The 12,871-nt window shown below is 37.5% G+C and overlaps 1 protein-coding gene across 1 annotated transcript in view; it reads right to left on the bottom strand.

Annotated features, from left to right (window-relative positions):
• mgl (low-density lipoprotein receptor-related protein megalin) overlaps positions 1 to 12,871 on the bottom strand; it is a 43,411-nt gene that overhangs the window by 12,386 nt on the left and 18,154 nt on the right. Inside the window, exons 2-17 of the mRNA XM_081984122.1 lie at positions 5,422 to 5,550; positions 5,229 to 5,360; positions 4,666 to 4,822; positions 4,100 to 4,500; positions 3,685 to 4,031; positions 3,191 to 3,630; positions 2,837 to 3,138; positions 2,600 to 2,774; positions 2,014 to 2,541; positions 1,682 to 1,938; positions 1,435 to 1,629; positions 1,201 to 1,375; positions 845 to 1,143; positions 511 to 787; positions 278 to 455; positions 37 to 223 (exon numbers count right to left, since the gene is read on the bottom strand). Coding sequence (XP_081840248.1) covers positions 37 to 223; positions 278 to 455; positions 511 to 787; positions 845 to 1,143; positions 1,201 to 1,375; positions 1,435 to 1,629; positions 1,682 to 1,938; positions 2,014 to 2,541; positions 2,600 to 2,774; positions 2,837 to 3,138; positions 3,191 to 3,630; positions 3,685 to 4,031; positions 4,100 to 4,500; positions 4,666 to 4,822; positions 5,229 to 5,360; positions 5,422 to 5,550 — 4,179 coding nt within the window. The remainder of the gene's footprint in view (positions 1 to 36; positions 224 to 277; positions 456 to 510; positions 788 to 844; positions 1,144 to 1,200; positions 1,376 to 1,434; positions 1,630 to 1,681; positions 1,939 to 2,013; positions 2,542 to 2,599; positions 2,775 to 2,836; positions 3,139 to 3,190; positions 3,631 to 3,684; positions 4,032 to 4,099; positions 4,501 to 4,665; positions 4,823 to 5,228; positions 5,361 to 5,421; positions 5,551 to 12,871) is intronic.

The following is a 12,871-nucleotide window of genomic DNA, read 5'->3' as shown; positions in this document are numbered from 1 at the left end:
TGGTCAAGTCAATATTCCATGATGAAATTTACTCACTGTAAGCCTTGCATGAGTGCTTGTTTGGTTCTAGTAAGTATCCAGGTACACAGCTACAAAAGAAGGAACCCTTGGTGTTAGTGCACGTTTGTGAGCATGCTCCAGGTGGTTCACACTCGTTAGTGTCTTCGCAATTAAGACCGTCCGATGATAAGGTTTCACCTTCAGGACACAAGCACAGAGGGCCCTAAACCGTTTATTATTTATTTTCTGTTTGTGTAAACTCTTGCAAAAAACTCACGGTAGGGGTTTGCTTGCATCCATTCGAACACAATCCAGATTGGTGTTGGCATTCTTTAAATTCACAGTCAGGTCCTTCATCAGCTCCGTTAGGACAGTCAGGTTTGCCATTGCATACGCTGGTTAAGTTGACGCAACGATCGGTTACTCCTGGACAAGCCCACTGACCCGAAGGACACCTGAATGCACATAACGATTCGTACTGTATATTTAGTTTGTTTGTATGTAACTCACCTGAATGGCGGCTTTTTACAAGCATGGATATAACTTTCATCGGAGCCATCCTCGCAGTCAGGCTTACCATCACAAATATAAGCTTTAAAGATGCATTGAGAGCTGTTACACTTGTAGAAATTGGTAGGACAATCGATGTTGCCGCAAGACTCTGGTTCATCGGAGCGATCATCGCAGTCAGGTGTTCCATCACAGTGCCACGATTTCGGAATGCAGATACCCGAGGATTGACACTGGAATTGCTTCTCTAAGTTGCACTGGTTTGGTGCAATTGATGCTACATTTACAAAATATGTAACCAAAGCTACTAGTAAAAGGGCAAATTTTCACTTACGACAACCCAACTCATCACTTCCATCATTACAATCAGGAATAGCATCACATTTGTAACTTTCCTGGATGCACTGCCTTAAGTCAGCGCACTTGAACTGGTTAGCTTTGCAGGTAATTGGAGGACAGTCCTGTTCGTCTTGCTTGTCGAAACAGTCATCATCTCCGTCACAAACCCAATTTTGCGGGATGCAATGTCCGGTACGTGGACAAGTAAATTGATAATAAGCGCAAGTCTTCTCAGCGCAGGAATCTCCTTCATCGCTGCCATCTCCACAATCGTTCTCAGAGTCACACTTCCAACTAATACCCGCAATGTTATTATAGAGACGCAGAATAACCAGAAGATATCAAACTCACCTGCTTGGAATACAGCGGCCATTATCACAGTGGAATTGAGTCGAACTGCATGTCACATTCACACACCCAGTCTCATCACTAAAATCTCCACAGTCGTTTTCTGCGTCACATTTAAAGGTTAATGGAATGCATCGACCAGATTTGCATTGGAATTCTTGAGCGTTGCACGTAGGTTCTATTAAAATGTTCCACTTTAAAGTGATTCTCTAATAAGCCAATGTTTACAACACTCACTAGTGCAATTCTGTTCTTCATCACTATTATCCAAACAATCATCATCACCGTCACACACCCAAGATTTAGGGATACACCGTTGATTGTTGCAAGTAAAGTCCCAGCTGTTCGGACAAGCTTGTACTGGTGGTTCATGGTTGGGATCGGGTTGGCAAGTTTTCTGATCTTCAAGCAGTCGTTCGCCATAAGGACAACCTAAACAGCACTAAAATATGAAACCTACAACAACCAACAGTCAACCACATACCGCATCTGGACATAAGCTGTCCATCCGATCTAGGTATAGCAAAACAAAGTTTCTGGCATCCGCCATTATCTTGGTGACAAGGGTGATTTTCAGTTACGTTCTGTTCGGTTCTTGAGTATATTTTGACGCCATAAAGTCGGTTTGTTTGTGGTTCTCTTACTAGAGTTTCTTCACCTTCTCCAGTTAGTTTGTGGAGACGGATGATGGCGTCCAATCGCCAATCAGTAACGTACATGTACTGTTTGTATATCACAATGCTGCAAAAAAATTTAATTGATTATAGATTAGTTTTGAGTACAATTTACCAGTTTTTTTGATATTGACTATCTTACCTAAATGGATGACGAATCAGTCTAGAGTTTACCGTTTTAATATCGGTACCATCCAAATTAGAGTGTTGCACATGGTCTAATAAAGCGTCGCACCAATACAACCGGTCAGTTTCAAAATCAATGGATAAACCATTAGGCCATCCGAGAGTCAAATTTTTAAAAACTGTCAGATTTGTTCCATCAGTGAATGCTCTTGAAATATTGGCAGGTCGATCCCATTCTGAGAAAAAGACGAAACCCTTGTTGGGATGCACAACAATAGCTCGGGGTCTTTTTAAGTTTTTCAACAGTGTACGTCTATAGGTCACATTTCTGGTTGACAGAACATTTAGTGTTCCTTTACGACTGTCAATGTAGTAGAGGTTTTTGGCTGCCCAATCTACCGCCAAGCCTTCCACACCTTCATTCTGTGACGCCAGTACGATTTCCTTGGATTCGCCATTACGATGCACGCGGTAGATTACGTCTTGCAGCACATCTGAGTAGTAGATTTGCTCCTCACTGGCGTCAAAATCTAAGCCGACAAACCTAAAATTGAGGGTGATCATTAAAGTAGTAGTTAATAAAAGATGGGCAGAAATCTAACCTGGCTCGTCTAGATACTACCGGAAGAATAGCGTCGCTGAAACCTTCAATAACAGGATTTAGCACTTTGCCTTTGATGAATCGTTGCTGAGAGTACATTAGAAAATCTTCAACTAAATCGCAGCCCTGTTCATCCAGTTTCAGTTGATAGCCGATGCTGCATGCACATCTGTATCCTGTAACAGAAATATACAATCTGTGACTAAGACAATATATAATCTTGGGAAGAAAAACTAACCCAAAATAGGGGGATATTTAGCTCCAGCAACTTCAGTCTGTGTTACAACGCACATCTGTTGGCAACGTCCGTTGTTATTGCCACAAGGGTTACCCACGTACCGTTGTACTAACGGATGGACCGCTTTAATAGCTCTGGGCTCCCTAATATCCTTCATCCTGTACACACTTTCAATGCTTGAACTTTCAAACTTGTCCACGGACATCACTCCTTGTTTTGTTCCATCCGTCCAGTAAACTCGACTTTCGAAGAGAGCTAGTCTGGTAGGGCTGGGAACCTGTTGTCCTCGAATCACTAGAAATCTAGATGACCACAACCTAAGATTGACGATCATGGAGTACCAAGAATGCATACCTTTTTCTTCCGTCATAATCTACAGTTTCAATATAGTCTAACAACGAATCACACCAAAACACTCTTTTGGCAATTATATCCACAGTGATTCCTGATGCTTTGTATGCAGCTTCAGATACTATAGCAAGTGAATTGGTACCATCCATGTTAGCCCGTAAAACCTGTGAGCTGTCGGCAATAAACATTAGTCCTACTGAAGGGTCTAGTGCTATATCAGCTGGGTTAGTGAGGTTGGAACTAAGGACAATAGCGTGTCTAGGCTTTCCTAACGCTGGCACTAACTCGAACAAGTCAATTTTCTGTCCTATAGCGTCTGCCACGTACAGTTTGTCCCCCACCCAGTCCACTGCAATTGCTACTGGCAGCCACGTTCCTGGCAAAGCGATTTCCCTTTCAATCTGACTAAAGCCTGCAGCATTTTTCAAAGGTTGAGAGTGGATCTGAAAATCACCTCCATTTAACAAACCATTCTCAACCACATTTTTCCTGCTTACCCTCTTTGTTTTGACGTCCGACCAATACAAAATATTACGGTTGTAATGGAAGTCCAGTCCGCTAGCACCCGTAGTGTTCACTACTACCTTTACATTGCTTCCAGATGGGTTCAAGACAAATATACTCTTGTCATGGGCAAAGTACAGTTGCATACTAGCATAATCGTCAGCTAAGCAACGGTTATTGTTCTTGAGAGTGTACCCTGGTGCGCACGAACAGCTGTAACTGCCAGGAGTGTTGGTGCATAACTGGTCACAGTAACCCCATAAAGTACATTCGTCCCTATCTGCACAGGTTTTATTATCGGCTGCCAAGGATTTGCCTTCGGGACAATAGCACTGTCCACCTAGAAAACAGAAACAGTTTCTAGTAAAAAAACTTCAGCTTTACGAAGAATTAGCAAGTTACACTTACCAGTTAAAGATGCTTGACATTTGTACTCGCATTTCAACAAAGGACAGGCCAACTTTGAGCATGCAGCTTCTTCATCAGCGTGATCTTCACAGTCGTTTTTCCCGTCGCACAACTTGCTTTTTGGGATACATTTGTACGTTCCTTCTGGTGTACCTTTCGGACACAAGAACTTGTTATCCGGACAAGCAATGGCCGTACAATTGACTTCGTCACTGCCATCGCTACAGTCTTGGTAACCGTCACATCGGAAAGCTCCTGGGATGCAAAGAGCGTTGGCGCATCTGAACTGAACACCATGACAGATGGGGAAGTTACAGCCTTGCTCGTCTGAATTGTCGCCACAATCGTTTTTGTGATCACACTTTTGACTGCCTTCGATGCAACGTTGACCGTTAGCACACCTATCAATTTGAGTTTAAGTAGAATGGTGGATGGAAAGAAAGAAGTAAAAATGCTATCCTAAATTGGTTATTGAAAAGTTGGACACTTTTTGAATGTAATCGTTCCTTGACTTTGTTTCAATTACCTTGTATAATGTTGCATGGACTATTTCTACGATTTCTCACCTAAATTGGTCCAGTCTGCATGAAGTCCCAGGACATCCTTGTTCGTCCTTACCGGTCCTGCAGTCCAGATAACCGTCACACTTTTTCTCTTTTGGAATGCATGGATCTGACGACTTGGAACCGCAATGAAAGTCGTTGGGTTGACATTTGCGGTAAGCTGCAGAATAAAATAGCTATTTTAAACTGGAACGCTTAGACGGATTTTTAAATTAAACGCGGTACGTTCCTGTTTTTAAGGATAATTAAGTGGTGGAATAAACCGAAAGGCATAAATCGTAAGTTTTTGCACCTCCCAGTAAATCCGGTATCTTTATTATCTGGCCGGGTCGGGGGGCAATAAATATAAATACAGAATTTCGTCGGGAAAGCGATAAAGGAAAATTCTGGCGAAATGCTACCGAAAATTCACGCCGGTTTTCCAGTTTTCAATTCCATGTCTCGTTCTTATTTATGCGCTCTAACTTTATTGAAAAATCAGGAACGATACCTGCAAAAAGGATCGAGACGCGTAAACGGTACACTCGACGAAAAATCCCATATTTAGCTTCAAATAAAAAACTTACTGCACTCTGATTCGTCGGAGCCATCGATGCAATCCACGTTCATATCACATCGATAATGTGGAGGAATGCAGTAGGTTTTGTTGAAAATATACTGTCTGCAAGTCAGTTGGCCTGGTTCGCAATCTGGAGGAGCTGTAATAACCATATTTAAACACACTGTAGAACTAGTATTACTACCGTAAGGGATCCGTACCACACTGTTGGAACTCATCCTCGCCCTTTTCACAGTCTTTCTGGTAGTTACATACAGCCAAAGGTGAGATACATTTTCCTTCAGGACATTTGAACATTCCCGGAGGACAAACCACACCAGATGGGTCACCTACAAATTAAATGATGCACGTAAACTGTCAGAAGCTAAAAATTCTCTAAGGAAAAGCTCTACCAAGTCGCTTAACAAATTTAATTTATATCTCCGTTAACCGCGGACCGGAAAATAGCCAGTTAAGTCCAATTTAGACGAAGAAAAAGCCGATTAAGGAGACGCGGTTCGGCTGGCTAATTCCAACTTGGAAAGAACAAAAGCCTGACTCTTTGCACCCCTAAATGAATACGTCTAGTAAGCAAATTAGAGGCGTGCACAGAGTATGGTACTAATGATCGAATCATAAAGCAGAGAGACGGTTTTGTTTCTTCACTAAATTATAGTAGTTGATAACTAACACATATTATACTACCTAACTCAAGCTTGTTAGAGACAAATTAAGAGCAATCTAGGGAGCAATTAGTAGTATGATCACAAGTGGATTAACGCAAAATCTGGTAAGTGCTCATTAAAGCCAGTAAAAGTCTCTGCAGAACTATCTGCCTTATTCCTTGAACATTGTTTCAGTTGTCTAATTTCTTTTTTTACTAAAGTGTATTAGAGAAATTTTGTAGTTCTGGAACAATCCTGAAACAGTTACAAGACTAAACAAAACCAATAATAATAATAATACTGCCCTGAGGCATTGTTACCCTGTTTATGCTACTAAACACCCTCTCATAAAAAAATGAAAAACTTTTTCCTCTTCACCTCAACCGCATAATATTCCTGGAAACTGGTTGCGAACATTGGCCGCATAAACACCATCGTTCGATAGATTTTTGAAAGAGGGGATCATCCCCGCGTCCACGAGAGCAGAATATATAATTCCCTAAGGGGATAATTTGCCTTGTTTTTAGCGGTTTATTTAGCATGGGCGACAAGGAAAATAGGCAAACTGGCATCGCCGGTTGAATTCTAAGCTTTAACTAGATTTACATAAGACAGTCTTTGGGAAAGGAAAATTTGAATAACGGCACAGACTCAACAATTTTCGTAGTTGCCAAAGTGTACAAAATTATGTTATACTAGTGTCCTAAACTTTCGAAATGATCAGTCCATCAGAAGAGGAGGAGGAAAGAGTAAAATTTCGATTCATCAAAAAACTGTGTGAAAAGTTTTTTTTTGCATTATCCAAGTTTACTAATGATGGGTTTAGCAGTAAAGCTTTTGTAGCTGAAAGTTTTGCTTATAATAATTGAAGGTTGTATTTTTTTGGATCGATTATTCGTTCAGACAGTAATAGTGGCACAAAGTACCAACAGGAAAGCGGTACCCAGTAATTGTATTCAATTGAGACCTACATATTATTATAAATACACACTAACCGGAGTGAATTCGCTAAGGTTAAATCAGCCAGTCGTAATGATTATTTAATTGCTGAAAAACAAACCAAAAACTGCAGTAGTACCTGTTGGTACCACTCTGTTATTCAACTATTCGCAGATCGATCTAGGATTTTTTGTTCGGTCACCGATTTACGTGACGTCGCACCCGGTATTTTATAATGCCCCGGCAAAATTGTTATTTAAACACTCAGCAATCTCGATTGTGTACGAATCGATAACCGAGCGATTTTATTGCTTTTGTTTTGCCTTATGCACATTGCTGGGGAACCAATAATTTATGCGTCAGCATCCCGTGATATACTCCACATGGTTCTGTTTGTTCGACTAGTAACAATAGACGTGGAAATTTTTTTCTAAATGCATATTGACTAAATTTAGAACAAATTCCTTAAAGAATGTTGTTTACAAGATTATTTATTACTCAATTTTTAAAGACAATAAATACCATATATGTTGTATTAATATAGTACTACTTACACATACAATAAGATGATAAAATAGTACATTAATCAACGTGCTTTTTAAAGCGATGGTAATACTATACTTTGTCCACGATTACTGTTTATAGTGTTCATTAGCATTAATTCCAAGTGAAGGAATGATCAATATGACACTAAAGGGTAGAACACTGAAATGTAGCAATAGCAACATTGTGGTTTGGTGGTGAATGGTAGATCACCCTGTAACCGTGAAACTAAATTTTGCTTTCACTGAGAAAACGTTGTTATCCAACTTTAAGATTTTTACCTAAGAAAGTTTTCGTGTTTTGTCCTCGAATACTTTCATTAAGAAAACTATTTTTTCAACCTTCGAGTTTGTAAGGTTTAACCAAGTTTAACGTACGTTTCATAACGAGAGTTCTTTTGCAATCATTTGGAACAACAGTCCTAAAAATCAAAGAAAACTTGAATGATCATAAATCTCACGGAAAAAACCATCACGATTTCATCTCATTAATGAATGCAAACTTAAACGAAAACACATGAGAACCTGGTTTGAGTCGGAATAACTGGTCGGCCTTCACCTTACCGGTACCAAATAAAAAATCGTCGCTTTATGGGAATATAAACGCGAGATGACTTTCAACTAATGCGACTTTCTGATGAACCGAGAGAATTTGAGCGCAATTAGGCCCTAGACACCTTCCTCGCTTTCCAACTTCGACCCTCAATTGGAGAATTGCAGATTGTCTCCCGCGAGCCATAAACTTGTACTTTACGTATTTTTCTTTTTATAATTGCAATTTTGCTTGGAATGTTCCTAAGGGGGTAAGACCACGATATCTGTTTTAACGGTAAAAAATCCGGAATTCCCTTGATTCAGTTACGCAACCGATAAATAAACTAAATGTTTGTTATTCAAGCGGAAAATGTGATTTTTATTGTAATAACTATACAGCCAATAGGTAGGGCATTTAAAGTAATTACTGTTGCAACACTAAAACACAATTTTGCACGTCCAGATCTAAACTGCTCCCTATAGGGAAGAGAGTGTGAGCATGATTTTGAATTTTACTCCAGGACTTTGTGTTTATGGTTATTAAATTCATATTAATTCTCCAGTGCAATGATACAAAAAAATGAATGCATCGTTTAAGATTCCAAAACATGTGGCGATGTAAAATAGGTGTCCTTATTTTAGGATTAGATTTTTTTGATTTTCTTAAAAGCTTAGGATACAGTATATCCTTATTCAAGGTAAAACTAAGTTACCTGTCATGTTCACGATTTGAACTTAACCTAAATACTTGCAATTTCTCCTAGAAGCTCTTCGAGTTACCATACCTGAAACAAAAGTGAAAAACGTTTTTAATATGCGAAACCATCCTCAAACTAATTAGTATTTAACTACGTATAAGTACAAATAGAACGGATTCGATACTCGACTTAAACGTATTCAATATTTATTGTTCACATCAGGTCCAAATGTGACAACGTTAGCCAGTTAAACCAATAATTCAAACACCAGAACCGATAGAAAATATTCAGTGGTGCATCAAAATTAAATCAAGCCGAGGATCGAAATCGATTTCCATAAATCCACTCCGATTCACTGGCAACCGACGTTTATACGGCTTTGAGCTAAAATTCCACCTTTGCGAATTAAAATTCGCAGACTTTCCCGAGGGTGGGTAAATAATTTTATAGCAGTCGGAAACTGGAAACTGCTCAAAATTCAATTTCGAGCTCATAGAGGCAGGCATATTAAAAATGAATTGAAATTGGTAACCGTCATCAGAGAACCACAGAAATGATGAGCAAAGACTGAGTAATATGAGACATGATAACAAACAAATTGGAAACTACTAAAAGTAATAATTTTTCCAACAAACATTATTGATCCCAGCTAAATTAGTTTGATATGTCTTGTCTACAAAAAAACTGTCACTAGAACCAAGATTGAATAATATCCTTATCGGATAGCATCCATGGCTTACCAGAACTAAAACAATACTATAAAGATCTATCGTAAAAGGATAAACTTGGAACTGATTCATGGATATGAACTTACTAATATCATTGAGTATAGTGTGGTATTGAGTATGACAGTGATGTATCTAACATTACAAACTAAACCAAATGCATTTAATCCAAACAGGAAAACCTTGAAAAATGTTAAATGTTAACCAGAGATTTGGAATTATTTTACATTTATAGACATGACAAACACATTGCTTATGCTGTTTAGGATTAGGTGACAAGTCTGATAGGAAGTACATTTCCGGTTTTTTATTTCAAAGCTTAAGGTTTCATGGTCAATTAAAAGCTTCCTACCTATTCATCTACTGCTCTATCAAATGTGTTCTCTAAAAGTGATTCCATTGATCTATAAAACTTATTAAACATACTTCCAATTAAATTGCTTGAAACATCAGTAATACTGATGTTTTTATATTACTAGACTGGTTTTAGTAACTAATAATTGCAGTTTAGCAACATGCTAGTGGAAATAATTTCAACCGTGTTTTGACTATTGTTTTACTTATTTAATACGTTTTAATGTCAGTTAAGTTTAGTATGATTGAAGGCAGCAATATAGGGAATTGTTAATTAAAACCTGTCTAAAATAAATAATAAATCTTTAATTTGCCTTATGCCAGCCCTTTTCCATTTTCATCCCAATTTACAACTATGAACGAGGGTTTTCGGTCTGGTAATTACTTCATTTCAATCTGCAATGGCATTTAGCAATACATTTTTAGAAAATGAATATAACAGTCTGTAAAAGATCTTACAATTAAAGTAGTATTTTTGAACAATGAAGTTTCCGTAGTGTATAATTGTTCCACAGACAATTAGATTTTTGTAGTGTTTTAAAGAAAACGAACCGACCGTGGCAGAAAACCAAAAATTCGATACGGTTTTGTGGATTTGCTGGCGCAGCAAATTTAAAAAATCCGTTACTTTCTGCTCTTGTAGACAGTCAGTCAATGCATACAATACAAGCATACATTATGACTTTTCGTCAATCAGCTGAGTATGATCCGAAGGGTACTAATTCCTAATAATGCCCACTAATTCCTTGTAATGCCCAGTAATTGCTAACAATATAATTTTTCACAACAATACCACAACTTTTTTTATTAAAAAAAGAAAAAAACAAGGAAATTTGAATGCAACAATTTCACCTGAAGTAGATATCAACTGCTGCTTATTATAAATTGGGCACCCTGTAAATTTTTGCAAGTCAAATTCTAGACATATTTTGTGTAACCTATCTGTATTTGTTTCTGAGATATTTACCATTTTACGTAAAATTTGATATTTTCAGTCTCCAAAACAATTTTAATTTACACACATTTTTGTGTTTTGTCTAGGTAAAACAAGATTTGTTCTAAAAATGGGTGCAGAAAAACATCAAGATATATGATACAGAGTGGTCAAAAAATCAGTTCTAAAAAATAAAAAAAGTCTAGTTTTCCAAATGAAACACTTGTTATTCTTATAACTTTGTGTGATTCTGTGTTCAAAATTAAGGTAAGTTAGTTACTGTGTTAGTTACCCTGTTATTTGACACAAACCTAGCACAATGATTGTCAAATTTAAAGCCACAGCAAAACGACTGTAAAAACAAAATTATTAAAGTCGATTTTCGCTTGCTCTAAGTGGCCAACGTAATGCAAAACCCATTAGGATAGTGGCGGTGTTTCAAGCAAATTTGACCCATACGAAAATTGTTATTTGCAAAAACAGTTTTTCGCGAAATTTCTAAGCGTTACATCGTAGTAGACCTAGTAGGTCATGTAACTCTGTTTTGATAATTTCTTTTGTCAATTTAGCCCTTAACCAGTCAAAAAGTGCTTCTGCTGCACCCTAAACCGTAGATAACACGCGTATTTCTAACTCATTATACAGTGTGTCCCAAATTGGTTCTACTTGTATGTCAATGGATAGCTAATGAAATGAGCTTTCTAAAAATATCCCAACTTAGGTTAATACGTTGGACGGTTTGGCCGTCGTCAAAGTTGACTAATTTTTTTATGACTTTTTTGTTGCATTCTTTTGTTCAATCTCCAATAAAACGTTTATTCACAATATTTTTAGTAGAGTTTTATATGTCAATGTATAGCCAATGAAATGAGCTTTCTATTGACGTATAAAAGTTGATTGGTTAGTGGCACGGTTTCTTCGCTAGAGAGCGTCAAAATTTTTAGATATAAAATTGCAAAATTTGTAGCTTTTCGTTGTTCTCCAACAGATTTCATTGAAATTACCAAACTTTATTTTTATATTTTCATGTTTAAATTTGAATGGTAGACGTATGGAAAAAAATAGTTATGATAAGTTTTTTTATAATATAATTTAGACGTTTCCAATTTTATTAATACTTTTCAAAACATTAGTTTAATGCCCAGTAATGCCTACTAATTCAGAATTCTTAGTAATGCTGCCAATTGCCAAGTATACCCACTAATTCCTACAGTTTGTACACCATAATAACCCAGCGGTTTACCCCTTGGTATGATCACAGTTGACTAGGTTTACACTTTTGTTTTTTCCACACCCTGTATATGTTAAATCGTGCTACGGTTAGCACTAAGTGAAAGAGCAGTTCAAGATAAACATTTTGAGCTTTTTCTGGTCGTTTTTTGGAAGGAATTTTCAAAATTTGAATGCAATTTTGCAGTTACAACTAGCAGAGAGTGTTAGTTTCAAATTGAACTGTTTTTCTCTTTGTTTTCGCAACTTGAAGAACAAAAATGTGAGTATTTTTTGTGGTTCATAATCTTTTCAGCAACCTAAATTTTAACAATTTGTGCTGGTAAAAATGAAAAGATGTTCCTAAAAAGTGGCACGTTGGCAACCGCAAAAAAATGGAAAAACCATTAATAACAAGTAGGGGTTGTTGCGCCGTTCCGTTCTAATACGAAAACTTTAACACTTTATAGAATTTCAATTACGACTCAAGGAGTTCTGTTCGCGAGTTGGCGCAGTTTTACGGACCAAAGTTGGGCAATTAGAACAGCCGAGGGCCCGTTTCACCATTGTATCGGTTACGGCCCCCGCTCTTTGTTTATTGTTGCCCTGCTTACCCGAAATAATTACTCGAGCAAGATGGTACAGTTCGCATTCTGTGTTCTGAAGATTGTTTTACTGGAATGGCTTTTATTTCAACAGGAGTAATTTATTGCAATACTGCAACGTTTGCTTGCAGACCATGTCAGACAACCAGTGAGAAAATAACCCACGTTAAGCTCCAAACTGTCACAAAGACATAAAAGTTTAGTTCTAAAAAATTCCAAATACAAACAATTTGTTAGTTTGAGCCTCATATCCAAATATTTCTTTAGTCTGATTGTAAAGAGGTTTTTGATAAAAGTTGATGAAGAATTATTTGGAAAAAAACGTGATGAAAGACAGAAAATTGCCTGCTTTATGGTAAGTTAAGGCACATTAAGGTTTGCGAGCACCTGTCAAAAGAATAAATTTACAGTTAATTTGCTACAAAGAAAAAAGCATTTTCATTCTTTTGAAATTTGAATAATGAAC

This window comes from Ips typographus, linkage group LG7 (genome assembly GCF_016097725.1).
Source record: "Ips typographus isolate SLU linkage group LG7, UJ_Ityp_2.0, whole genome shotgun sequence".
Taxonomy (NCBI): domain Eukaryota; kingdom Metazoa; phylum Arthropoda; class Insecta; order Coleoptera; family Curculionidae; genus Ips; species Ips typographus.
The sequence above is the reverse complement of the archived record's forward strand: the minus strand, read 5'-3'. Positions and strand labels throughout refer to the sequence as shown.